The sequence below is a fragment of the Bos javanicus genome, chromosome 1 (genome assembly GCF_032452875.1).
Source record: "Bos javanicus breed banteng chromosome 1, ARS-OSU_banteng_1.0, whole genome shotgun sequence".
NCBI lineage: Eukaryota > Metazoa > Chordata > Mammalia > Artiodactyla > Bovidae > Bos > Bos javanicus.
In genome coordinates this window covers 67,667,824-67,692,959 of record NC_083868.1, presented here as the reverse complement: position 1 = coordinate 67,692,959, position 25,136 = coordinate 67,667,824, and the positions used below count along the sequence as shown (strand labels likewise).

General features: G+C 52.3%; 1 protein-coding gene across 1 annotated transcript in view; it reads right to left on the bottom strand.

The window, feature by feature from the left end:
* The window catches only part of PDIA5 (protein disulfide isomerase family A member 5), a 93,068-nt gene that overhangs the window by 56,759 nt on the left and 11,173 nt on the right, over positions 1 to 25,136 (bottom strand). The window contains exons 2-5 of the mRNA XM_061407204.1: positions 16,425 to 16,551; positions 13,224 to 13,311; positions 3,524 to 3,607; positions 3,003 to 3,048 (exon numbers count right to left, since the gene is read on the bottom strand). Of these exons, the coding sequence (XP_061263188.1) occupies positions 3,003 to 3,048; positions 3,524 to 3,607; positions 13,224 to 13,311; positions 16,425 to 16,551 (345 nt within the window). The remainder of the gene's footprint in view (positions 1 to 3,002; positions 3,049 to 3,523; positions 3,608 to 13,223; positions 13,312 to 16,424; positions 16,552 to 25,136) is intronic.

Below are 25,136 nucleotides of genomic sequence, written 5' to 3'. Positions count from 1 at the left end.
CTTCCAAAAAGTCTCCCTGACCAGTTTGAATAAAGGTCTCCAGTCACGTGCGATGTAAGATACTTACACATTCACACAGCCATTAAAACTGTCAATGGCATAAGCAAGTTAATCACACCTGCTTGTAACCTGCTTGGTATTTCATGATCTAAACTGGTTTGGGAGTGCATTAAATCCTCATCACCCTCTCTGGGACGCAAGTGGGAAGCCCCCCAAGGCAGGGTGCTCATAACTGTGGCCCCCTGGTTGCTGGACTTCTCTCCTTAGACACTTTTCTAGACGGACCAAGACCTTCAGGATAAAGGGCTTAACTAGCCTTTGTCTTGTGGACAACTGATTCAGCTCTCTGCCCCCCTTGGGCAGGACACACATGGAGCAGGAATGTGGGGGGGTGGGGGGTGGACACGTCCCTTTGCTCCCCTCCCCACCAGCCACACGACGGAAGCTGCATTCCCTTCACTTTCAAACAGTCATCTGAGAAATGCCGCTCAAAGCCTCTGAGAGCCAGGACCAGGTACCAAAAACCAGCTGAGCCTCCCTCCAACCCTGGAGAGGTGGCCTCCTTGTCATCAGACAAGCCCTCAGTGTTCTGCAACTGGATGCAAGATTCCATTACATCTACCCGCTTTGAGCATGCTCCTGTGAGCAGATGATGAGCTAGGTGTGCCACGTGTGTGCTGGGAAGGGAGGGAGGTCTGTGGTGAGGACGGAAAAACCCCTGAGTGAGGCTGTGCATCCAGCCCCCCACCGGTCACACACAGACGACCTGGGAGGCTTGCTATTTCTTAGAAATTCCTTTTTGGAAAGAGCTCTGTGGGAGAGTGGGAGTCAGCCAGGACTTCGCAGAATTTCATTCAGATAGTGGTCCCTGTCTGTCCAAACAGAGCTATGAAATGCCTGCTGGCAAGAGAAGACGGCTATTCCTACCAGGCAGAGGCGGATCAGCCTTCTCTCAGCACCTTGTCAAAGCTTCACTGTGATGACAACAGCCAAAGTGAGGCCAGCAGTGCTGCCCTGAAAGCCCCACTCACCCACAGCCACAGGGCACGCCCACGAGCCATGTGATTAAGATGCTTATGGGAGCCCACCCGCCTGCTGTTCCAGAAAGCCTGGTGCAGATGCTATCAACTTAGGGTGCACCGTGGACCTCAACAGTCTGTGCAGCCCGAGACTCATGGGAAAACACTCCTTCCGATGTATGTATGCACAGTGTCTAGGGATAAGGTCCACAGCTTCCAGGAGATTCTCAGTAGCATAGGAACTCAAAGTAGGTAGGAACTACTGCCCTGGGGGGGTGGGGGGGTGGCACTCTTGGCCTGTGCCAGCACCAGCCGAGTTAAAGTACTAGCACCCCACCCCTGCCTCGGCATCAAGGCCCCTTCTGAACAAGGGTACAGCAACAACAGCCAGACTGTGCACCCACCCTGCCGGGGGACTCCTCCATCTTCCCAGAGATAGAAGCTCAGGAGAAACCCTGAAGGGAAAACGGACCCGAGACCAGGGAGGGCTTTGCTCACGGCTGCTCCCCCTGAGAACCTGGAGCTGTCGGGCAGCCATGGGGAGCTCCACCATCACACCCCCCTACCCTAGAGAACCCCAGGGACTCCTCCCCAGTCCTTGATGGTCCCATGGGCTTCAGGGACCCTGGGACCAAGGATGCCCTGTCCCCACCTATGACCCTGACCCTGTACCATGCTCAGCCACTTCTCCAGCTCCTTGATGCCAAGATCACAGGCAGGATGGGAGCGAGCAGATCCCATACACCTGGTCTTTGTGAGAAGGTGGACAGAAGCCAGGACTCAGACTCCCCGACCCAGGCAGGTCCAGGCCACCTACCTGGGTGTCTCTCCTGCCACTGCAGTTCTGCTATTCTGCAGTTCTGCAGGAGCTGCTATTCCCTGCTCCTCAAGCCCCGGACGGACTCCTCAGAGGGCCAGCTAAATATACACTGAACACAACCTCCAGACACAAAACAAAAAGTCCCGCCACCTCTATCAGCAATGCCCCCACACCACCCAGCTTCCACATCTGAGGCGCACGTGTTACCACTTCAGCTGACATCTTAACACAGAATAAGAGGGGTTAAGCAACTCTAGTTGGTAGAATTATCTCTAAGTGTCTAAGTGGGTGTTAAGATGATGAGTAATCAGGCTGAGTCTGTATTAAGTAAAAGCTGCGGCAACTTAAAAAAAAACAAGATTTAATGGATAAATAAGAAATGACCACGGAGGTAGGGGGAGAAGGGCATGGACAGCCACACAAACAGATGGACAGACAGAAAAGAATGGAAGGAAACAGATGGAAAGAGAGAGGAGCCCAGGGTCTAATGCAGTCTAAGCAGGAGAATCAGAGAGGGTGGGTTCAACATATGCTGCGACAGAAGGAACACATGGCCCTAGCCAGGGCAGGGGCTGCCGCCTGGACCAGAGCAGGAGAAGAATGATCTGAGGGAGGGAACACGAAGGAGGAGAACCAAGGGCAGTGGAAGGACTCGGGCCCCGGAGAGCTGCCAGGGGATACAGGATAACACCTGCAGGGCAGAGAATCTCCATCCTTATTTTCACTGACGCTTTTCTATCTCTTTTTGAATCGGATTTGTAGCCGAGAATGGCTCAGTGACGTGGGCATCTCATCTGGACCCAGCTGCTGCCCTGCCCGGGTCCTGCATGCTGTGCTAACCTGGGCACCACTGGCCCCCTCAGGCCTATGGGCAGCCCCCAGGGACATGACTGCAGAGGTGAAGGAGGGCTCTGGACAGTTGAAGGGAGACTCTGGCCTCTGCAGAGGAGGGCATGATGTCAGATGTCTCACTGGACAGAGTGATGTCAGATGTCTCCCTCACTGAAAGAGTCATAAACTGTCTACCAAGCAGCGGGCCATCCCCTCTGGTTTCACAGCTACAAACTTCTCCAGGCATTCTGCTGACCTGTGTTCTACAGATGAGACTCCCTCAGATCACTCTGCCCTTCCTCCTCTGCTGAGAACAAGGCAGGGAAATTTACCTTAAACGTCACAGCTCGGTTATATTCAGTATGAAATGCACCATCCCTGTGAAAACACGAGAAAAAGGTGTTAATGTTAGGATTGGTTATGAAGACATGGGCTTCCCAGGTGGCACTAGTGGTAAAGAAGCTGCCTGCAGGAGACATAAGAGACTTGGGTTTGATCCCTGGGTAGGGAAGATTCCCTGGAGGAGGACATGGGAACCCACTCCAGTATTCTTGCCTGGAGAATCCCAGGGACAGAGGAGCTTGGTAGGCTACGGTCCACAGCATCACAAAAAGTCAGATACGACTTGGCACACACTCACCTGAAGACACTTAACCTTTAGATTTCCTGCAGAATCTTAGTAAGATTCAGCTGTTGAACACAGCTCAAGTTTTTTTTTTTAAGAAATAATTGTAAACACAAAAAACATCATTCTGAAATAAAATTAATCTCACTAAAAACTGTGGTTTGCAGAGAATACCAATGAAAGCTTTTAGTATTTATTTGGAAATTGGAAAAGTCCATGTGTACTTACTGGTAATGGAATAATTCAACCTTTTTGTCCTTTGCACTCAGGTCAACTTTCATCTTCTTGCACAATTTTCTACTTTCTGCGTCACTGAAAGACACAAATGTTGGAGGAAAGACACTTGTTACCTAAAGTCCTTGTGAAGGTTTTGACAGAGGAAAATCTGCTGGTGACCTAAGAGTAAAGGAGATAACTTAGGATTCTCAATAGCAAGTGAGGCCCTCACTACAAATGAGTTCTCAGAGAACTGGAGGAAGGAGGGAAACCAGCAGGATCTGGACTGATCTGGAAAGACAGAGGCAAGCAGATGGGGAGGACAGATCACTGCCTGTAAGGGGCCATCTGGTGGATCCAGACAAAGTAAGTTCCCTAAAAGCTTAGTGGGCAGGTGGCACATTTTAAGAAAAACAAGCTCAGGGGAGTGGTTCCCAATCCCGGCTGCTCATTAGAATCACCTGGGGGAAGTTTTCAAACATACTGATTCCCTGACCCTCTCGCAGACCATGACTCAGAAGCTCCACCTGTGGCCCCAGCGAGTTTTTTTTTTTTTTAAACCTCTGATTTGCGGCATGTGCCACCACCAGACCAGGGTAGGAGAAAAATGTTCTATGATGTTGAAGGAGTTACAAAATCTGATCAGGTATTGATAAAAGCCAGAGAGAGAACAGCGAAAGGTTCAGTGAGGTGCTAGCGTCTGCAGGATCACACCCCTGCAGCCCTTCTAACGAGACGCGTTGGCCGGGTGCCATCCACTGTTCCCCAAGTGCTTATGCATGACCCCTCTAATCTTGCTTCCCGTTCTGTTAGACCTCTGATCTCAAAACGTGGTCCCTGGACCAGCAGTATCACCACAGCCCAGGAGCCTGTCAGAAGTGCAAATTCTCAGCTCCTTCCCAGACCTATTCAATCAAAACGCCCAGCGGGTCCTCATGCAACCGTGTTTTAAGGAGGCTCCCAGGTGATCTGATGCCTGCTGCTACCCTGCCTGGCTCTCCCTCATCTCTCCAACCCCTCTCCCACCCCCATGAGGCTTGGTTTCCCCTGTGCCCTGCACCAGTCCCCTCAGAGACCTCACCTGCTCTCGCAGCCTCCCTATGACCTCACCACACTCAGCCAAGTCTTCCCAACTTCCAACCAGAGGCAACCAGCTACCCCACTCATACGGCCCTGCTCCTCATGCCAGGACCCTCTCCCCACATCTCAGTGGACTCAGTGAGGGTCTCTCAGCAGCCCCCCCACGCTGCACCAATCCCAGCTAACTACACTGCTGCTGCTGCTGAGTCACTTCAGTTGCGTCCGACTCTGTGTGACCCCATAGACGACAGCCCACCAGGCTTCCCCATCCCTGGGATTCTCCAGGCAAGAACACTGGAGTGGGTACACACTGCATGAGAAAATTTGCTCTGCCTGGTATGACCACCACCTGAGGGAAGTCCTGTCAGCTCCCACCTGTTCACCTTTGACAGCCATCAGCTTCACACAGCTGTGCACCAGCCCTGGAGCAGATGGACTAATTACACCATTCAGCTCAATTCTAAAAGCCACACTCACAATGGACAAGCAACACTATGGAACCTCATTTCAAGTGTGAATATGCAATTTGCAATTCAAGAAGCATGTCTTACCGGCCAGGTGCGTGGGTTGGAGAGGGTGTGTCAGGCACACTCAGGGACCCCCCGAAACCTCCACACCATCCCTCCCTACGCAGTCCTACTTGTAGTGGCCATCACTGTAGCCCCTGCAGCTTCTAGCCACAACCCTGCCCCAGCTCACAGAGAACTCAAGAAACGCTCAATGATCTCAGGAAGGAAGGCTAATGACGCAGCCATGGCTGCTCCCCCAGGGAGGTGAGAATCTTTTAAGATAGGGAGTCCAGAGAGGACAGAGAAGCTGGGGTGCGGAGGGGACCCAGAAGGGCCAAGAGCGTGGGGGCCTGTAAGGTGCAGCCACGAAGCCACGCACCCACTGACGGTGGTGATTACTGTCTAGTCTGCCCTGTCCCACACGTGCTCTGTGGTGAAGCCACATGGACAGGCAGGGTCTGTTTGACAACTGTGTCCGAGGTGCCCTTTCCGTGCCCCAAGGAAGACGAGAGGGCTCAACTGGGATGTTTACAACCATTCCCTTGGCACTTTCCCTGTCCGGATTTGTTCTGCTTTATGCAACGATTTCTGGGACCACCTACTGTCCACTCAAACATGACAACAAATAGCGGCTACGGCAGAAACCAGGTTCAGGTACCTGCCGCACCCCTGCCCTATGCTAGCATCCAGCAGGGGCGCCCAGACTGCAAGGCAGCCTCACACCAGCGCTCTCCTCATGGAGCCTGGCTGGCAGCCTCTTCCTGTGATTTTATGAAGCAAAGAGAGGAGAGACGGGGCCTAGTCTTTGCAACCCCAACCCTGGCTGGCTGTGCAGAAAAAACCTACTCCTTGGGAAAAAGCCTTGCTGTCCCGGGGAATCCAGGCCAGGCTTAGGAGTATTGTCCCAAAGCAGCTGGCTGGGCTGGGTGGAGCTTTGGGGGTGGGCATGGAGGTTCCTCTCAGGCATGTCCAGCCCCGCCTGCTGCCAGCCTAGGACCCCATGACCCTCCAGCAACCACAACTCCATCTTGGCCACAGGATCCCTCAGGCCGACTCTGCAACCCTCTCCTCTCCTCTGCTTCACACACCCCCACCCCCCACCGCCCCCCCACACACACACAGCGCGCGCAGGCACCCAGGACGGTGGGTGGGGAGCCCGCTTCCCAACCTCTATGAGCACCTCTGTTCTCAGATCCCAGCGCCTCAGCCCCCCTCATCTGGCACTGCCGCCCGCCCTTCCCCACTGGCTCTCTGCCCTTCCCCCAATATGTCCACTGACTGTCAGCCCCATCAGAAAGGTTTGCTCCACCAAGCCAATGGCTTTGTTTTGTTCATGGCTGGTTCCCCAGGGTTACAACGGCTGAGGGCACATAGCAGGCGCTCTATAAATAGCCTGAGTGAGTGAGTGAGTGATGCTGGCTGTCGTGCTGGGATGAGGCGCTCATGGCTGGCTCTCTGGGCTCTGCCTACTTAGCTCCAGGAATCCTGCCAGGTGACAATTCCTGACAGTGCGCTTTCAGATCGGCTCCCCTCCGTCCTATGATTCTGACTCTCAGAGTGTGTATGTGTGTGTGTGTGTGCACATATGCACTAACTGTGCAGTACACGAAAAGTCGTAAGAGTTCAAGAAGGGGAGAAATTACCCAAGTTCAGGGACTTAAAAGGATCTGGGTTGATAGATTTCGCAGTTAACTGTGCTCCCGCCCTTCCCTAGCCAATGACTAATGCTCTGGCGGGGAAGGAGACAAAGGCAGACAACAGGGAATGAGCTGCTTTGCTGGGATGAGAGGGAGGGGACAACCACAGAAAGTGACTGGCAGTGCAGAGGTCTTCACCTGTCACTCCCTAGACTGTCCTGCAGGAACCAGCCTTCTCTGCTGGCTCCTCACCGTCCTCTGCCTGGTTACTGGTTACTCACCCCGACCTGCCACATCCCCTCTTCCCCCGCCTCCCTGGACTCTGCTCTACAGAGAATGTGGAGGAAGATCACTGAAGCCTTTTCACACTTCCCTCCCTATCCCCAGCCCAGACAGACAGCCCAGTGTTTTTGTTCAACTTTGTTGTGGGTCACTGGCCAGCAGTGCAGAGAGTGGCTGCAGGTATACAGTGCTGTGCTTACTAGATCTGCACGTGCAGTGAGGATCATTCAAGAGACCCACCAGAGATAAAAGGTGAGAGGGTGAGAGCAGGAAGAGGGAGAAGTAAGGTGCTGGAGGCTCTGCAAGGGGGTACTCGACTTACAGAAGTCACAGCCTAAGTAGGAAATCCTCCCGCAGTGGCCGCCAGCTGCAGCAACTGGGCATCTAGGTCTGGCTCTGCCACTAGCCAGCCTGTGACCTCCAGCAGGACCCTGGTTCCCCAGCTGCAAAATGCAGAGCTGTCACACAAGCTAGACAGAGCTTTCCATCCCCCTATGGGGTCAAGTATTACTAAAACACCAAGGCAGGCTGCCTGCATCCTGACGGACGAACTAGGAGCCAGAAGCCAGGACAGATGGTGGAGATTCAAAAAAGATCTGAACCTCCATCATCTCTCTCCTAACTCACGATCAGATCCTCGCTTGGCCAGGCAACAACCTTACATCCACTCAAACCCTGGGCAGCCTCCTGCAGCAGGCAGAAAGCAGACTATAAGGATCCCCAGCTTGTCTTGGACACTGTGTGCCCTTGGCCCACTCAGCCTTCCTGGGGTCCATTTCCCCACCAAAGAAGAGACCCTATCTGCTGGGTCTAACACGGCAGGATTCTGAGCAGATGTACCTGTGACCCTGAGGGTGGGAAGGAGAGGAAAGGTGGGACATGTTCCCCCCTTCAGAGACATGAAGAAAATGAAAGATGAGCGAGTGAGCAAGAAACAGCATCAGAGTGACTTGTAGAGGACGACATGGAAGGAAGGGGTTGGAGGACAAAGCCGGGAGACAGAGAACAGCCCTGGAAGAGCTAGGCCTCCAGTTTGCCAGGACCTGGGGGGCTGGTCATTAGCCCTGCTGACAACGGGACTCCCACAGCAGGATCCTCCCAGGTCTGCCTGTCCTCCTGGGTATGACCTCAAGAAGGCACCTGATCGAGCATGAATCACCCAGCAGAGCTCATAAGAGAGACAGGACACAAGAAAGAGGAGTGTGTCATCCCATCCTCCACCTGCTTCCCCAGCCCAGCAGTTCTGGAGGGGACACAGAGCCCTCATGAGAGCATGGCAGCATGCCAGGAGGTGTCTGAAGCTACAACAAAAGCACGACAACCGTTTCTGGAAGCCCACTTTATATCCCATGGTAATTCCACATGCTTACATGTAAAGGAGCAAATAATTTCTGGAAGAAAACATGGGCTTCAAAATATGTCATGCCTGCCCTGGCAGGCCCCCCCATCTCGGATCTGGGAAGCCAGTGCTGCTCCTGGAGAAAGACAGCAGATGGGAGAATGAGAGCGGGAAAGGAGGAAAATGCCGTAACATAATGACCTTCACCCTCGGGAGAAGAAAGCGGCAAGCACCCCATAAGGCTGCCTCGGCCCAGTGAGAATCAGCCCCTGGAATCAGCACGCCGGGCACAGGTCCCGCCTGCTGGCTCCAGCTTTGCTGTCCAGACAGCAGCACTCCGAGCCAAGGCCGAGCCCGATGCCAGGCTGCAGAGCACGCAGGGAATACCAACTCCCTCACACACAACCCACTTAAGAGCTGAACAAGTACCACCAGCCAACCCGAGTGTGGCTGCTGAGATCTGAGCCAGGAGGTAGAGTGAGGGAAAGGGAGAGCTGACAGGTCCCTGGACGGAGGCCAGAAAGCCTACAGACACCTTAGAGCAACAAGTTACGGGCCCGGGGCCTGGGAGAAAACCGGCAGAGAAGGGTGTGTGTGGCTGTCGGTGTACAGGCAGGGGTAGGGAGGAAAGAGCCTGAAAAGCAAGGAAAAGAGAAGAAATATCCACATAGAGAAGAGAGGAGGAAAAAGACCAAAAGAATGGGCAGGGACCAGAGAAAGGAAGAGGCAAGAGAAACCATCAAAGGAGAGGAACAGAGGAGGAGAGAGGCTGAGAGGGAAGGACAGGAGGGATGTCAGAGGCAGATACCTAGGGTGGGGAAAGGCGTGAAGACCAGAAGACACACCCTCCCACACACTTAGATGAATACACGTGCCTTCATGTGCATACATACAGGCACCTATGTGTACACATGTAAGAGCCTGGTAGCTCCAGAATGTTCTCAACCAGGCTATGTAGGGATGAGAGCAACTTGGAAGATTCAACTCCATGTTTCACCCAAGAGTAGACTGAAGCCCAGAGACAGGCAGTGACTTGCCAAAGGTCACACAGCTATTTGCTGTCAGAGCCTAGGCTCAAAGCCAGGCCTCAAACCTACAGTCCCACAAGTTTCACAGCACCCCATAGTTCTTAAGGGTCCAAACAGAACAGCCTGTGCACTGCAGCTGACTCATCTCTCTTCAGAGGCATCCTCACAATGACCAAGGGGTCCTCACCCAAGGAAAAGCTCTTGAAGACAAATATATCATCTCCCTCCCTCCAACTTCTTGATGCCCTAACAAACTGGCCCAGATGAAAAATAAAAAGAGTAGAATGGGATCTCAGATTTAAATTCTATTCTACAAAGAACTTTCATTTACCTGATCCTCACCACGGATCCAGAAAGAAAGCAGACTATGTATTATTGTTCTGTTTACAGATGAGTAAACAGATTCAGGGTAAGCGACCTGGCCAGGGTCACTGGGCTAGTAAGCAGCTGAGCTGACCCTTCAGCCAGGGGCTGTGTCATTACAGCACGCACTCTACAGATTCCCCACCCTGGAGCACTGTCTTCTCTCCCCCAGATGCCCGCTGGCCCCCTCACCTGCCTTCTAAAGGAGGAAAGCAGAGGGGCCATCATCCCACCGCAAGACCCGGCATCCCTATTCTGCCTCCATCCCTTCGCTGGCAAGGCGGGACGCAGAGGTGGGGAACCACATGCAGCAGGGCCCATGCAAGGGCAGCCGTGCTCCGGCTGTTCACCTGCGGTCCCCCGCTCACACGCCTGCAGAGCAGAGGAGAGCCCTCGCCGGAGCATTTCTGCCCTTCCATCTGCCCACCCCAGGGGCATCTCATTCAGACTCAAGAACACAGCTGAGTGCTGTTAGGGCGACGGTTAAGAGCTGTCATCACAGGGCTTGGAAAGAACACACTGGGTTCCCCTAATGGTTTATGGGGCACGTTCAGAAATCTCTGAGCAGAAGCAGCTGATAGAAGGGGTTCTCCAGCTCACATCCATGGGGATCTCCCTGTGTAATGGTGATCCGTACCCTGCCCCCCAGGGCGGCCCGCATGGACCAGAGCTCCCAGTTCTACCCCTCTGGTTGTTCTGGGGAAGATTTAGTTGTATCCTACCTCTGATATTCTGGCTTCCAACATCATCCATTATAGCTCCATAATCCACCTACTTATCTAAACTTTTAAAAGCTACTTAATATTTCAGCTTATGCCTCCTCTTAGAGGCATGAGTTGAGTAGCAATTATGTGAACAGTCAACCCTTTGTCTTCAGGTTACCTCTTTAAAGTCATAAGTTGCCCCCTAGATCTTCATCTTAGAGCATCAAGTCACAGGATTCTCTCTCCCAGTGGCACTTTTTATTGATTCCAGACATTATGTCTCCAAATGAGTCCCCAGTTCTCTTCTTCTTAGACTGTCTTTACACACCAAGCCCAGTCCCATACAGTCCTGCCTGTCCAGGGAGCAAGGCAGGACTGTCACCTCCAGTCCCATCGGCCAGACAACCCAAGGGGCCACACCACAGGGAGCTGCCTGCAGGGAAGCCCCGGGCATGTGAAAGACTTGGTCCTCTGAAGGCTTGCCCCAAGTCTGAACTCAACCTCCTCTGTGAAGTTGTCTTCAACCTTTCTAGGCAGAATGAATGAAGTGACTGTAATCACCTGGCTAGATGTCTGCTGCCTCCTTGCACACTGCAATCCTCAAAGACACTATTAGCCAGGTCTGTGCCTCAAAGCACAGAGTAAGTGCTCAAGTGAATGGACCCAGGTGGATGGGGTTCATCCACCTAAACCAAGCTCTCCTGACCACTTCCGCCACCTACAAGCCTGGGAAGAACTCCCTGTGATGAGGCTCCATTGGCTTGGTATGGAGATTCCAGAACACCCTATCCCCTCTAACGGGCTCTATCACTTTGCCAGTCACACAGAGCAGTCCTGGTAAAATACAGGAGAGAGACACACCTGGGAGACAAGAACACTTCCAGACCCACTCTGAACTAGAAGCAACCAACAACTGAAATCTCGTCAACTGTTTAGTGAGCCATCTGTTCCATTAAACTGGTGTTTGAATCAATCGGGAGGTGTGAGGCCAGACAGGTGCGCGCGCGCGCGCACGCACGCACGCACACACACACACACAGTACAGCAAACACTGCTTGACGAAGACGTCTTCTGCTCTCATTCAGTGCTTTGTCAAAATATGACTTTCTATCAGTTCTCTCCAATGACAGGCAGGACCAGCTTGAGGCTGCTGCTGCTAAGTCGCTTCAGTTGTGTCTGACTCTGTGCGACCCCAGAGACGGCAGCCCACCAGGCTCCCCTGTCCCTGGGATTCTCCAGGCAAGAACACTGGAGTGGGTTGCCATTTCCTTCTCCAATGCATGAAAGGGAAAAGGGAAAGTGAAGTCGCTCTGTCGTGTCTGACTCTTAGCGGCCCCATGGACTACAGCCTACCAGGCTCCTCTGCAGCTTGAGGTTACCAACTTATAAAACAGTTGTGTCCCAGAAGTTTATTTGCAAAACAGCCACTGAGAACTTAGGTTGAAGAGGGAGATGACTGCACTGGAGTGGAGCCCCGTGAGTAACAGCTCACGGAACCCACAGAGTAGTAAAAGGTTTGTGACTCAGGCAAGGACAGAGATATTAAAGGTTACAAAGACCCTTATGGGCCATGCAGGAAAAGAACTGCCATGTTCCCAGGAGAGCCCCACCTCGTCCCCATACTAACAAAACTGTACTACTACCTGTGATCCTCTCCCCTGCTCTTCCCAAACTCACGTTCCCAATAAACCCCACATCCAGGTAAGGACCCAGCGGCCCTGGGAACACCTCCTGTCCTCGATCAGAAGGACATGTAAATGCTGGTGTCCACCCAGTGCAGTGCCTTGCAGGCAGACAGTGCTCAACAAACGTGCAAAAACAAACCTATTCTTCCCGACCTTTTCCGTATGTTTCACTGTCTGTGTCTTTGCTCTGTTTTTGCCAATCTATGCCCAATTGGGAACTAATTATGTGACAAGAGGTGTGTGTATATAAATCCCAGCAGCAAAAGTGCTGAATGTGGAGAGATGTGGCAATTACTCCTAATGAGGAGAAGGAAGGGAAGCCGAAAACACCATGGACTTAAAACCCCCAAACTCAGAAGGATCTGAGGAGTTCAAAGCGCCCCCTTTGCCACACTCAGAAGGGGCCTCCTGTGGGCTGGCGTGTGATTCTGCCACCATGACAGTGACACAGAGTCTCTGGGAGGGGGCAGGGGCAGCAGGAGGAGGAGCAGCTCACAGCCTTGTCATCGGGACACATTGGGGTAGGGACACAGGCCAGAGCAAAGAGCTGGAAGGACTCAGCCACCTGTCCAGGACTGACCCGTGTGACGGAGCCACCTCGGAAGCCAGGGCAACAGACAGGTCTGCTAGCTGACTCCCAACTTGTGCCCTGTGGGCCCTGGAGACCCCCATGAAGGGCCTGGGCTGCGGGTAAAGCACATGGTTCTCAACGCAGATTCCCCCCATAAATGAGCCCACCAAGTGGCCCTGAAAATCATCTTGCCTCTTCGGGCGTCAAGGCTCCTTCTGCCACCCTCTGAGAAGACAAAAATCAAGTGCATGACAACAGAGTAACAAGTAAAAGTACTATGTAAAAGGGAAGAAGAGGGATGGGGAAAGACAGGAGGGGGAGCCACACCTACCCTTCTCCAGCCCACAGCGGTCCTGCAGCATCACTGGGGGGTTTCGGGGGAGGGCGTCCTTCTGCAGTTGTCTCTCCATCATACCTCCTCTCCCAGAATATCAATCAGGAACAATTCCACCCAACCTACCAGAGCCCACCCCTCGCCCTCCAGCCACCATGTCCCACGTCCCCAGGATCATACCCACAGTCCACCCAGCAGATGGTGCCTTGTCCTTTCACTGCCTGGGCGACAGTAGACAATAACTTGAGGTGACTTTCAGCTGCAGCTTCTGCAAAATAAACAAACAAATAAACACCTGTACCCAAGCACACTGCCCCCACCCCTGCCATCTTGCCTCGGCAAGGAAGGACGGAGGCCAGTCCTAGAGGCGAGGTTCTGAGCACCAGCTAGAATGCATCCCTGTGGGCAACGGTTCTAACTGAGGACCATGCAGCTCTTCTCAGAAAGCCCCGCTCCCGCCACCCTCACAGACGCAGAACCCGTCACCCCTCCTTCAAGCCACGTCTCACACCTCACTCTGCCAAGTCTCTCAGGTAGATCCTCAACTCCCTGTAGAATCTCTGACTCGTTACCTTTCTGGGACACACTTTGAAAATTCTATAACCAAACAATTACAGTTCTATAACTAAGCAGGCAACGAGTCTGCTGGTTCCACGCTTGCCTGACCTGGTGCCCAACCTGGGAACTGACAAGGGCAGGGACTAGACCCTTTCCTTCACCTGTGCGTCACACACTCACCTAGGGGCTCTGCACAACACCATGATTAAATGAGGTTTACCTGTGACTCTGGTCTCTGATGGACCGACGCTAAATGTACCCAAGTCACTCTCACAGCCTGCTTCCCCAGCCTGGCAGTACCCCGGGGGGGTCAGCTGCAGGACCACGGACTACGCCTCAGGGCCAGGCAGAGTGAGCATGAGAAAGGACGAGGTGTCGGGGCAGAGCCCCTGGAATGTACGCTACGAGGGCAGGCTCTTAGACATGGAGCCCCTGTGGCCAGGATCGCCATGCCACCAGCCTGTGGTGCTCCACTGCGTGGTGGCTGTGGCCGGGCTGTCACGCTCCCCCATTGTCCCTGTCAGCTAGCTCCCTGGAAAGGGCCCCTATGCAGACACTGTGGGGACAGCAGGCTGCCGCCCTCACCCGCCAGAAACTGCATGATATGTTTCAAAGCCAAGCAGAAATGATATCTGAATTATTTGCCTCCTCAGATCTCCTTTTCTAGTGTGGATAATGGAAGCTGTTTGTGAACACAAAGCCTGCTGAGTCTTTTATGCAGTGAACAGAAAACATCCTTCAAGAGCCCTGCACAGAGCCACCCACAGAGGCCCTCCCTGAAACCCCCAGGCCAATGCGGGGGGTGGGGGGGGGGGTGCGGGGGCTCAACCGAGGTGGGAAAGGTCGTCCTCACCCTTCAGACTGGGATCGGGAGGCGGGGGAGGGAAACTTGAGTAGAGCACATGAAGCCCTCTCCCTAAGCCTGCCTTTCAGCCATGGAAAGGGAGGCACTGGCTAGGAAGAGGAGGGGAGAGAAGCCAGTGCTCCTGAAGCCACGGGAGGTCCCAGTGTCAGGACAGGCCTGGGCAGGAGGCAGGAAGGTAAAATGACCACTGGGGTCCAAGCCCAGAGACCCAGACCAGGGAGGAGCCAGGTGCACAGGGCTGCTGAGAGCTCCACTGCCAAGAGGCAGGGACAGAGGTTGGGCCAGGGCAGAAGAGAAAACAAGAGCGCTCCCAGCCCCTCAGGCCCTGGGCTAGACACCTCACCTTCCCACTCTCTACTCTCCGCATCTTTTCCTGGTGGCTGAGCCTCCATCACTGCAGATTTTGCACGTTATTCCTGCCTCCAGCAGAGGAGGCCAGGCAAAAAAAGGGGACAGAGGGACCCACCCTAGCGTCCACCGCCTGAAGGACCTCAGGCCAGGCAGCTCCAATTTCCTCACTCGTAAACTGGACATCACCTGACAACCTGCACTGCCTCCTCACGCTGCTGCTGCTAAGTCGCTTCAGTCATGTCTGACTCTGTGCGACCCCAGAGATAGCAGCCCACCGGGCTCCCCCATCCCTGGGATTCTCCAGGCAAGAACACTGGAGTGGGTTGCCATTTCCTTCTCCAATGCATGAAAGTGAAAAGTGAAAGTCAAGTCACTCAGTCGTGTCTGACCCTCAGCGATCCCATGGACTGCAGCCCACCAGTTTCCTCCGTCCATGGGATTTTCCAGGCAACAGTACTGGAGTGGGATGCCATTGCCTTCTCCGCCTCCCTCATGGCAAGGCAGCAAATGAGAGTGTGTCTCAGAAGTTCTTTGCAGAGCCCTTCTAAGGTGAGCTTATGGGAAGGGGTGTGCACAGGGAAGAAAGTGAGCATGTTCCTGGGTGGGCTGACGACCCCCTAGCTCCAGGGGCACCCAAGGATGTTGAGACACGCTTGTTCAGGGCCCTGGCGCCCAGGCCTCAGGAGCGACTCTTACTGCCCCCTGCCTCAGTTTCCCCCATTCCCAACAGAAAAACAATCCCTGGGAGCGTGTGCTAGGCCCTCAGAACGGCATGGGCCAGCACGTGCCGGGTGTGTGGAGGACGCAGGCCTCAGGAGGGACACGCGTCTATCCAGAAGATCCATCAGCACCACCACCTCCCTGCTCCCGCCCTGGGCTGGGTGTCGAGTATGAGCTGCTGAGAGAGCTGTGCCGGAACTGGCCCCGACTACCGGCTACTGCTTCTCTGGGGCACAGAAAACTTGGCATCCTTGAGGGCAGCAAGAACACTTAACTCTGCTGGAACAGTGTCAAGTCAGATGTTCGAAGTCGCAGCCAAGAGCTGAGCAAACCTCTCCGTCTATGATGCCCTCTCCAGCCTCAAGGTCAGAAGAGGCAAACCGCTATTTCCACCCCACACTGAGCGCGGAGCCCACTCCAAACTCAGTCTCTTGTTCTGACCCCAGAGCGAGACAGACTGGGGCCAGGCAAGGCCAGGACTGCCAGCCTGGGTGTGTGCCCCCATGCCTGGGGCATCAGCTGGAGACAGGCTGGCCCAGTCAGTCAGTTAATCCACAGCTCTGGTGAAGTGTGGCCCTGGCGGGGATGGCCTGCTGTCCAGCAGCCAGAGAGTCCATCCAGGGTGTCCTCTGGCCTCCTTCACACACATTTCGTCTCCCTCCTGAGGCACTGAGGGACTCCAGGGGGCTTTTCCTAAGGAACCCTGGTAAAAGGAACTAAAATAACCTCTTAGGGATCCAAAGCAGCAGCACTAATGCCCCTTCGTCAGGACCCTCGGTGAGCAGTTTTTAGTCCTGGGGTCTCTGCCTCCCATCTCTGCCCCCGCTCCTTCCTTTCTATCCCACTGCATCCCTGACCACGGCCCCAAGACCAGGAGAGGCACTCACCAGATTTGGAGTAAAGCACCAGTACATTATTCCGGGTCCTGAGAAGTTTTTTCAAGTCCTTGGGGTCAGAGATTCTCTCGATGAGTGAGGAGAACTTTGCGGAGGACAGCCACGTCGGCAGGACCACCTGGGGATCAAGGAGCCAAGGACCGTGAGTCCCAAGTCCCAGTGGGCCCGAGGACAAGAAGCACCCCCAGATGTGTTGCCCCTAGGCACAACTGACTGGGGAGGGATAAGGTACAACCCTCCTCTCAACCCGACACCTGCCTTTTGCCTCACCCCCTCTCCAAATCCCAGGCAGCACTAGTGGTAAAGAAGCCGCCTGCCAACGCAGGAGACCCGGGTTCCATCCCTGGGTTGGGAAGATCCCCTGGAGGAGGGCATGGCGAGCCACTCCAGTATTCTTGCCTAGAGAATCCCATGGGCAGAGGAGCCTGGAGCACCACAGTCCACAGGGTCACAAAGAGTGGGACACGACTAAAACAACTTAGCACTCACGCACGTACTCTCCAAGTAGCACCCCTCCCACAGGGACTCTTCCAGCCCACTCCCAGCCACCAGCTCCCCCTTCCTCTTCGTGCACTTTTTGTATGAGGCCATACGGACTGCATGGGTGCATAAGCATGCTGCATGGACGTTCCTGCCACCCTTTCAATCAAGACCTCTCTGCGAGGTCAAGGTCTGTACTCTGCCCTGCCCTCAAATGTCACACAGTGGAGCAATGTGAAAACTCCATCCCGCCTAGAAGCACCAAAGCCCCAGATCCACAGAGAAGTATGATCGCCTCTTAATGTGATCCCATTCCGGATGGGAATGAATGGGTGGGTGAGGGGTTTTCCACTTCCCCCACTTAGCTAATGGTCTAAGGAGACCAGCCAACAAGAAACAAGCCAATTCTCCCACAGAAAACCCTGAACACCTTGGGCCCTGGAAGTACCAGGCCCTGCTGCAGGCATGAGAGGTGGGCTGAAAGCAGGAGCAGGGACGGGGAGGCTGTTAAATGTCTGAACAAAACTGTGACACAGCAGAGCCCCTCACCCACACAGCCGGCCAACAGGCCCCTGCACAGCCAGCAAAGAATACCGCGGTTAACACCTGGAGAGACGGAATAAGAAACACTCTGCCAGGAGACACCAGGCAGGGTGCAGACAAACTGAACCTTGAGATCACCCATCTTCTCTAGGCCTCTACCCCTCAGCACCTTCCCCTCCCTCTTCCAGAATGTTGCTAACCTAGTCCCCCCCAAGAGGGTTCTGGAGGAGGAATGTGGTAAGAAGAGGCAACTACAGATTATCCGATGCGCTTGATCTTATAGATCAGTTAGTTTGACCAAAGTTGAATAGCTAATAAGAAGCAGGGCTAGCATCTGAACCCCCGTCTCTCTATGTGACCCCAGGTCCTCTTAGGCCATTGCCTCTTTGTAGCCAGAAGTCTTGCATTGAGTCTGAGCTCCACTCAATAGCGAAGATGCCCAGGCAACATCACTCAACCTTCTACAGACTTAGTGCTTTGCATCCAATGTGGACATAATGATACCTCCCCTCGTGGGACAGCTGTGAGGATGAAAGGGGGTAACTTATCGAACATGCCTTATAAATCATACAGCACTCTAACAGTACCAGTTACTGTAATATATAATGTAAATTTCCATCTCAGCAGAGTAGAAGACAGAAATGTGTCCATATTCTAGTGCTTCTAAATATAATCTGCCATTGGATGCAACTTAACCTTCTCCACAGAGTAAAACCATCAGAAGGAGTTGTCCAGGAATGCTTTTTCCTTTATTCTGCCCTGGCAGGATGTGCGCAATGCCTGAGGACCCCCCGCCTTCACACAGCAGCTTTGAGACTACACCAGAAAGTCCACTCCACCTTATTATTACATGTTGTTCCAGAAAGGTCCATAACAAAATGCACATGGTTAAAAGAAAAAAAGAAAAGAATCTGTTGGAAAAACATGTTGATGCTGCTGTTTTTAATCCTCAAATAACCTGGGTAGTCAATAGAAACAACTGCCCTTGACCAGTGCCTCAGAACTCTGACCCGCAGATCAGCGGTCCTGAGAGGCACCTGCATTTCTGGACTGGGGGGTCAGGAAAGGGGAAGGGATGGCGGGCCCTGTGCCCACCTGCCCAGGCAGCACAGCAGCATTCCGCTGGGCCAAGCGACAGCAAAGTGTCCACAGCAGAAACCACAAGAGCACCAAGTCTCAAGGCTTATCCACAGCTTCCTTCCTAGAAAGCCCAGTGAATCCCTCAGGTCATCTAACGGTTATATTCTAACCAACAGCTACTCTCAGAGTACACAAACCACCGAAGCCTCTGCCCCAGCATTCACCCTCAAACAGCAGACAGCTTCAGGTCTACCAGAAATACACTAAGGCTGGGGCTTAAACGTAGCACTGTCTGCAGCTGGCCTGGTTAAGAACTCTTTATGGAGGGTCCATCTCCTCCTCACCTTGCGCCATCCCTACTCCACTCCCTAAACTAGGAGCACCTGCCCCTTGAAAGCCCTTAGGATACGTTTGTCCAACACAATAAACATGACACACATGACTGCCACACACTTGACCTTTGCAGAGGTCCTCCGCTGGGAGCATGTTACAAGGTGAGTCTGTGACAGCTCTTGGGAGACCCAGAGGGAGCACGGAAACCAGACAGACCCAGGGCAGTCAGGGAGGGTCTGGGCTGGAGAGTGGTAGGAGAGGGCCGGTGGGGCCAGTCCAGGGTGGGTGGGGTGGGACCCTGAAAGCCTGGCTCGAAAGCCCCATCTGGCTGTGATCTCAGACTGGGCAGTCAGAAGGCTGGAGGTGAAGGGACTCCCCGGTGGGGCACCCAAGTAAAGAGAAATGGTTCACTCCAAGAGGCTCAAGAGAAAAACAACAGAACTCAATGACTATTCATCTGTAAGCAAGGGAGGAAGAGTAGAAGCCGAAATGACCCAAATGGAACAAAAATCAAAATTGCAAGAATGGAGAAGCAGAGAAGGCTTTTGTTTCCATTGAGGAAGGTGATAATGAGCTTAGGCACAGATATGTGGACAAGACACCCCACCGAGGTGTCCTCCAGACTGGAGAGTGAGACTCAGTGAAGTCTCAGAGGTCAGGGTCCGGAGGGAGAAGTAAGGAGGAGGAGGAGGAGGGACCAGGAGAAAAGTCAGGAAGAAGGCAGGAAGTACCACATCAACGCAGACCAGGGAGGAGACACACAGGCAAAGGCCAGGCCAAGTGCAGTGGGAGGCCAGGCTGCAGAGAGAAGCACACACATGCAGGAGCACAGGCGGCTCAGGGTGGGGAGAAGCGCGGGCTGTCTCCACCAAAGGCGGGGAGCCACGTGGACGTTTGTGGGCACAGGAGAGGCAGGATTTGCCAGGAGAGGATTTGAAATAAAGGGAACAAGAGGAAAATAGTCAGGATAGGTAGATCCAGGGGAAATCAGGGGACTTGGTGTGCAAAGAGCTCAGATGCTCGCTTTAGTATCTCTGACAGGAGGGTAAGAGGCCCGTATATATGGCCTCAGACAGACCCTCACCTTAGCAAGAACCACAGGGACAGGCAGGAGCACGGCCCTTTCCTCCCTCCTCTAAACGAAGGGGACTCTCCTCCAGCCGCTTAGCATTCTCCTTTCTCCTCCGCTTCAGTCTAACCTTTCCAGCATGCACACTCCTTCCCTCCCTTAAGATGCAGCTCCAGGGAGCCCTGGATAGCCCTGCCAAGAGCCTTCCTGCAGACTTCGTAAGTCACAACCCACAAACCTTGATAACAATAACTAAGGCGACAATAACAATGTTAATGATGCACAAACTCTGTTTTGTCAAGCCCTCAGGAGGGGACACGGCAATGTGTGCGAAGGAAGCCAGCCACCATCCGAGCCAACCATGGAGCTGTTCCTGGGTTTGGCAGGCAAGCAGGCTCTTTACACCCTAAGTCTTTCACTTTGGAGGAAGAAGAGAAAAAAAAATCCCCTTCTGTTGCCTGTGCAAACTCCTTCTGACTTTCCCCCAATAATTGCTTTCTTTCTGCTCGCCAACCCCAGCCTTCACAGTATTTCCATCAGGGCTGAACTACCCCACCGGCTGGGCTGAGACCCATAAATCCTCCCCTGGGTGCAGGGCAGAACACACCTGGGAAGGACACTCCCTTCTACTGCTGGGGAACACGGGCCCCAAAACCAGGTCCCACTTGCATCAGAGAGCCAGTGCCCCCCATCAGAGTACTGATCCCAGAGCTCCCAAGCCCTGTCACAGCACCCTTCTCAGAACACCAGGACCCAGCATCAGAGAAGCAGTCTCCTCCACTCGAGCCCCTCCCTCAATCAGAGCACAAGGCACCTTGCAGAGCCCAGCAGCCACTCAGGGTGCCCAACACAAAGGCCCTCACCCCCACCCTCTACTACAGCTGGAGGCAATGGGGTCGAGGACACTGGCTTCTCCCCTCACCTTCTGAATAGGTGTCTGCCCGTTTTAGGGCCTGCCGGACACAGGGGCCTCCAGCCAAGAAGCTTGCTCTCCTCCCCCTGTGGTCTCACCACCGCCAAGACACATGGGAAGAGCACTGTGTCTGGAGTCCAGGCAAACCTGGGCTCAAATCCAGGCACTGTCATTTACAGCAGGATGATCTGAGGGGTTACGAGTGTCACTTCCCCACCTACAAAGAGGAGAAGATAATACTGACACCTGCCTTGCAGTGTTGGCTGAGGATCAAACAAGGGGGTTAAACTACACAGAGAACCTAACGTTATGCTTGGCACACAGCACACAAGCCTCGTAATTATCTGTATTAGTACTATTAGAGAGACAAATCACAGGCAGAGCAAGGACAACAGGAGACCCAGCACCACCTTTTCCTCTTCAGGGCCCTGCCTGCAATCAGGCAGGACAGCACGTCCAAGCAGGAAGAAATGTGCACGTACACAAATCCAGCATCAGCACCGAGAATAACTACCCGGCTACACAGCACACGAAGGACGGTCCTTCCTGGCTTTGTGCCCATCTGCCCCTCCGGGACAAGTGGGCACTAGCCTCATCCTACAGATGAAGAAACTGAAGCTCAGGGAGGTTAACTTACTTACCACGGTCACACAGTAGGTCAAGCCACAGAGTTCGGGCCTCCCAGGTCCTGGCCAGAGGTAGTGGCTTACCTCTACCCCACAAGCTCCCAGACTCACAGCACCTTAAGTGGATCCTTCCCAGAAGCACCTCCTTCCCGCGGTTGGGGGAAAATCAAATCAACCAAGAAAAGACAAGATCTTCCAGAATGGGCAAGCAGGGTCCCAGCAGGGATTTACACCAACTCTCTACTTCCCGCAAGCCCAGAACACCTGCTGTTGGCCACCCTTCTCAAGACCCTGGGGCAGTCAGCCCAGATCTGCGGTACATCAGAGGTGTGTGCAGAGTCTGGACTCCTTTCTGCCTCCTCTCATTCTCTCTAATACATCGCATCACAACTTCCGCTGTCTTCACTTAACCTCACCCACCATCACCACCAGGCTAGACACAGAGTCATGCAATTCTGGAAGATAACAGGAGATCAGTCCTTGCCACATCACACCCTCAGCTTTAAAAAGCTCCAGATCTCTGGGGTACATGCCAGCACCCTCACATTCTCTATAGCCCAGGAGGCTGTCTGTTGTTACAGATTCACTATTCAATGCAGATCATGAAGCCAGAGGTATTCAAGTATGTAAAAGCGACTTGCTAAAGGAGGAAGAGTTGAGGACAGAACTTTAACATTTAGGAAAAAGGGTGGAGGTGGGACTTGACCTTCTTTTTGCTCTGTCACCTGGAAAAAAGATAGCCTTCTTATGTTTGGAGCTGTGAAGAAACTGGTTTAATTTAGTGTAGCCCACATCTTACTCAAAATAGTTTTGAAATGTCAGAATCTAAGTCTAGACTCTTAGGAAGCTGGTGGTAAAGGGATCCAGGAATAAGGTTACAAACACATGACCTGAACCCCAGGTCAGAGAACCACAGCTGGCTGAATATTTGAGAGCTAGAGGTTTGGTAGCAAGAGTTAGAGACCCAAGTTTTGTGCTGGTTTTGATATTTACTGACTGTGTGACTTTGGACAAGCCATGCCTCCTTCTCTGTGTCTTTCTCTGTAAAATGAAGGGGTTGAAAGTGATTTCCAAAGTCCTTTACAATTATGATATTCTGCAAACCTCATCTAGTGACCACTACCAGAGAAGTACAGTGAGGTAATTACACCTCAAGAAGAAACTGCTGAGTTGCCTTGGGCATGTGGCCACCCACATTAAAAGTCAAACCTTTCAGTCTTCCCTGCATCAAGTGTGGCCCTGTGGCTAAATTCCAGCCCCTGGAATGTAAACCGAAGTGTTATGCGGCAACTTTTAGGAAGTGTCCCTAATAGACAGTCTAAGAGTTTTCTTAGTCCCTTCCTCCTTTCTGCTCCCTAGAATCTGGAAAGATGGCTGGAACTCAAGCAGCTACCTTGAGACAATGAGGTGGAGTTCAGTTCAGTTCAGTTCAGTCGCTCAGTCGTGTCCAACTCTTTGCGACCCCATGAATTGCAGCATGCCAGGCCTCCCTGTCCATCACCAACTCCCGGAGTTCACTCAAACTCACGTCCATCGAGTCGGTGATGCCATGCAGCCATCTCATCCTCTGTCATCCCCTTCTCTTCCTGCCCCAAATCCCTCCCAGCATCAGAGTCTTTTCCAAGGAGTCAACTCTTCACATGAGGTGGCCAAAGTACTGGAGTTTCAGCTTTAGCATCATTCCTTCCAAAGAACACCCAGGACTGATCTCCTTTAGAATGGACTGGTTGGATCTCCTTGCAGTCCACGGGACTCTCAAGAGTCTTCTCCAACACCACAGTTCAAAAGCATCAATTCTTCAGCACTCAGCTTTCTTCACAGTCCAACTCTCACATACATACATGACTACTGGAAAAACCATAGCCTTGAAGGACTTGCTAAAGATGTAGAGTTATCAAAATAGAAGGCACCTGGGACTATGATACCACAGAGGAATATACTGGCCCTGGAACACCCCTTTCCAGACTTCTATGTGAGTGGGATAAAGAATCTCTTTGAGGCACTATCATTCTGGGTTTTCTGGCACACATGCAAATAGATCTTGAGTGCCTACTGAAACAAAAGCTTTAACTAGAAAGAAATATTAACAACTACTCAATTTGGGATACTTCAAAGCATCAAATCATGCATTATACTTTAGATCAACTGCTACAAGGAAGGAGACAGACTATCAAGGGTTTGATTTACTGTTTTCCTCCTAATTACTCGAGTTTCACTGCGCCTATTCCCATCCCAAGTATCTTGGTCACCTGGTGATGGCTACCCACAAATGAAAGAAAAACTAATAACTCTTCAGTTTCCCCACAACCCCAGCCCTTTACTATTAATAGTAAGGAAACCACTGCAGGAGACCAACAGGCCAGGACATCCCTCAGAGTTGAGCTGGGTTGGTTGGTTTCCAGATAGAAGACTCCTCTCAACATTTCTCCATGCCGTCTCCAGCCTCCAGAGCCAAGTACTCAAAATCTCCTGAGGCTGCTCAGCACGTTGGAGTCCGGAAGGTTGTGGAAACTAAACATGTTAATGCACAGAAGTCCATGTCCTACCATTTCATCTTGGACAGCTCCAGTCATTAGAAAGTTCCAATCCCTCCCCGTCCCAAGCCATTCTGCCTGCCTACCACACTCTGAAGACAGCAAACACATTCACTCTTAGGATTCTGTAGGTGAAATTCCCCAATTCCTCACGTGCCCCCAAGCCCCTCAATGTCCTGAATAGTCTGCCCTAGACACACCCATGCTCCCAGTTCCCGGAGCTATCCCAAGGCCAGGAGTGGGGTGGCAGAGACTGAAGGGAGTAACGTGCCATATTACACTATAATTTACTTTTGGAAATAAATATCTATGCTTTCATAATTCAAAATACAGGAAATTAATCTCAACACCAATCTTGATTTTTGTATCACAGGTTTTAAAAAAAATTGAAAAACACCGTTAGTGAATCTCTTAAAACATGACACCTGACTGTCATATAGTGCTGGCAAAGACTTAAGCCAGTACAATTCTTTTGAAAAGCTATTTGGCACAATTAATCAAGTATCTTAAAAGCATTTCTGCTTCTCCACGTGGTAATTCCACTTTTGGGAATGTGTCCCAAGGAAATTCGCAGAGATTCTGACACATATATGACTCACTCATTCTTACTCATAAGAGTCAAAAATTGTAAACAACTTAAATATCCAACATCGGGGGAACCGTTTCTTAGAATAAACCACTTGACAGGATGAAACAGGCATTTAAGAGATGTTTTCAAAGATTGTGCAGTGAAAAGATATTTGTTTTAATGTTAAGTTTTTAAAATAGAATTTAAAATGTACATGGTATGATTACAACTATACAGCCAATTATGCTAAGAAAATGACCGGAAGAAAAAGAAATTCACCAAAGTAAGGCTTTGTCCTTGAATAGATTTTATTCTTCTCCTTTGTGTATTTTTCTAACCATAATAGGCATACCTGATACAAATACTTTTTTAAAATTACCATCATTTGGCTACCATCATGGAAACAATTAACAATCTCCAAGTATTTCTCCACTACAAGAAAACGTAACTTCATAGACGAGAAATCTGGCAGAAAACTCAACTAAGGGACCAACATTAACACCACCAGGAATGGGTCAAATGAACATATGTTTCCTGATAAAAGGTACCGAAGGAAG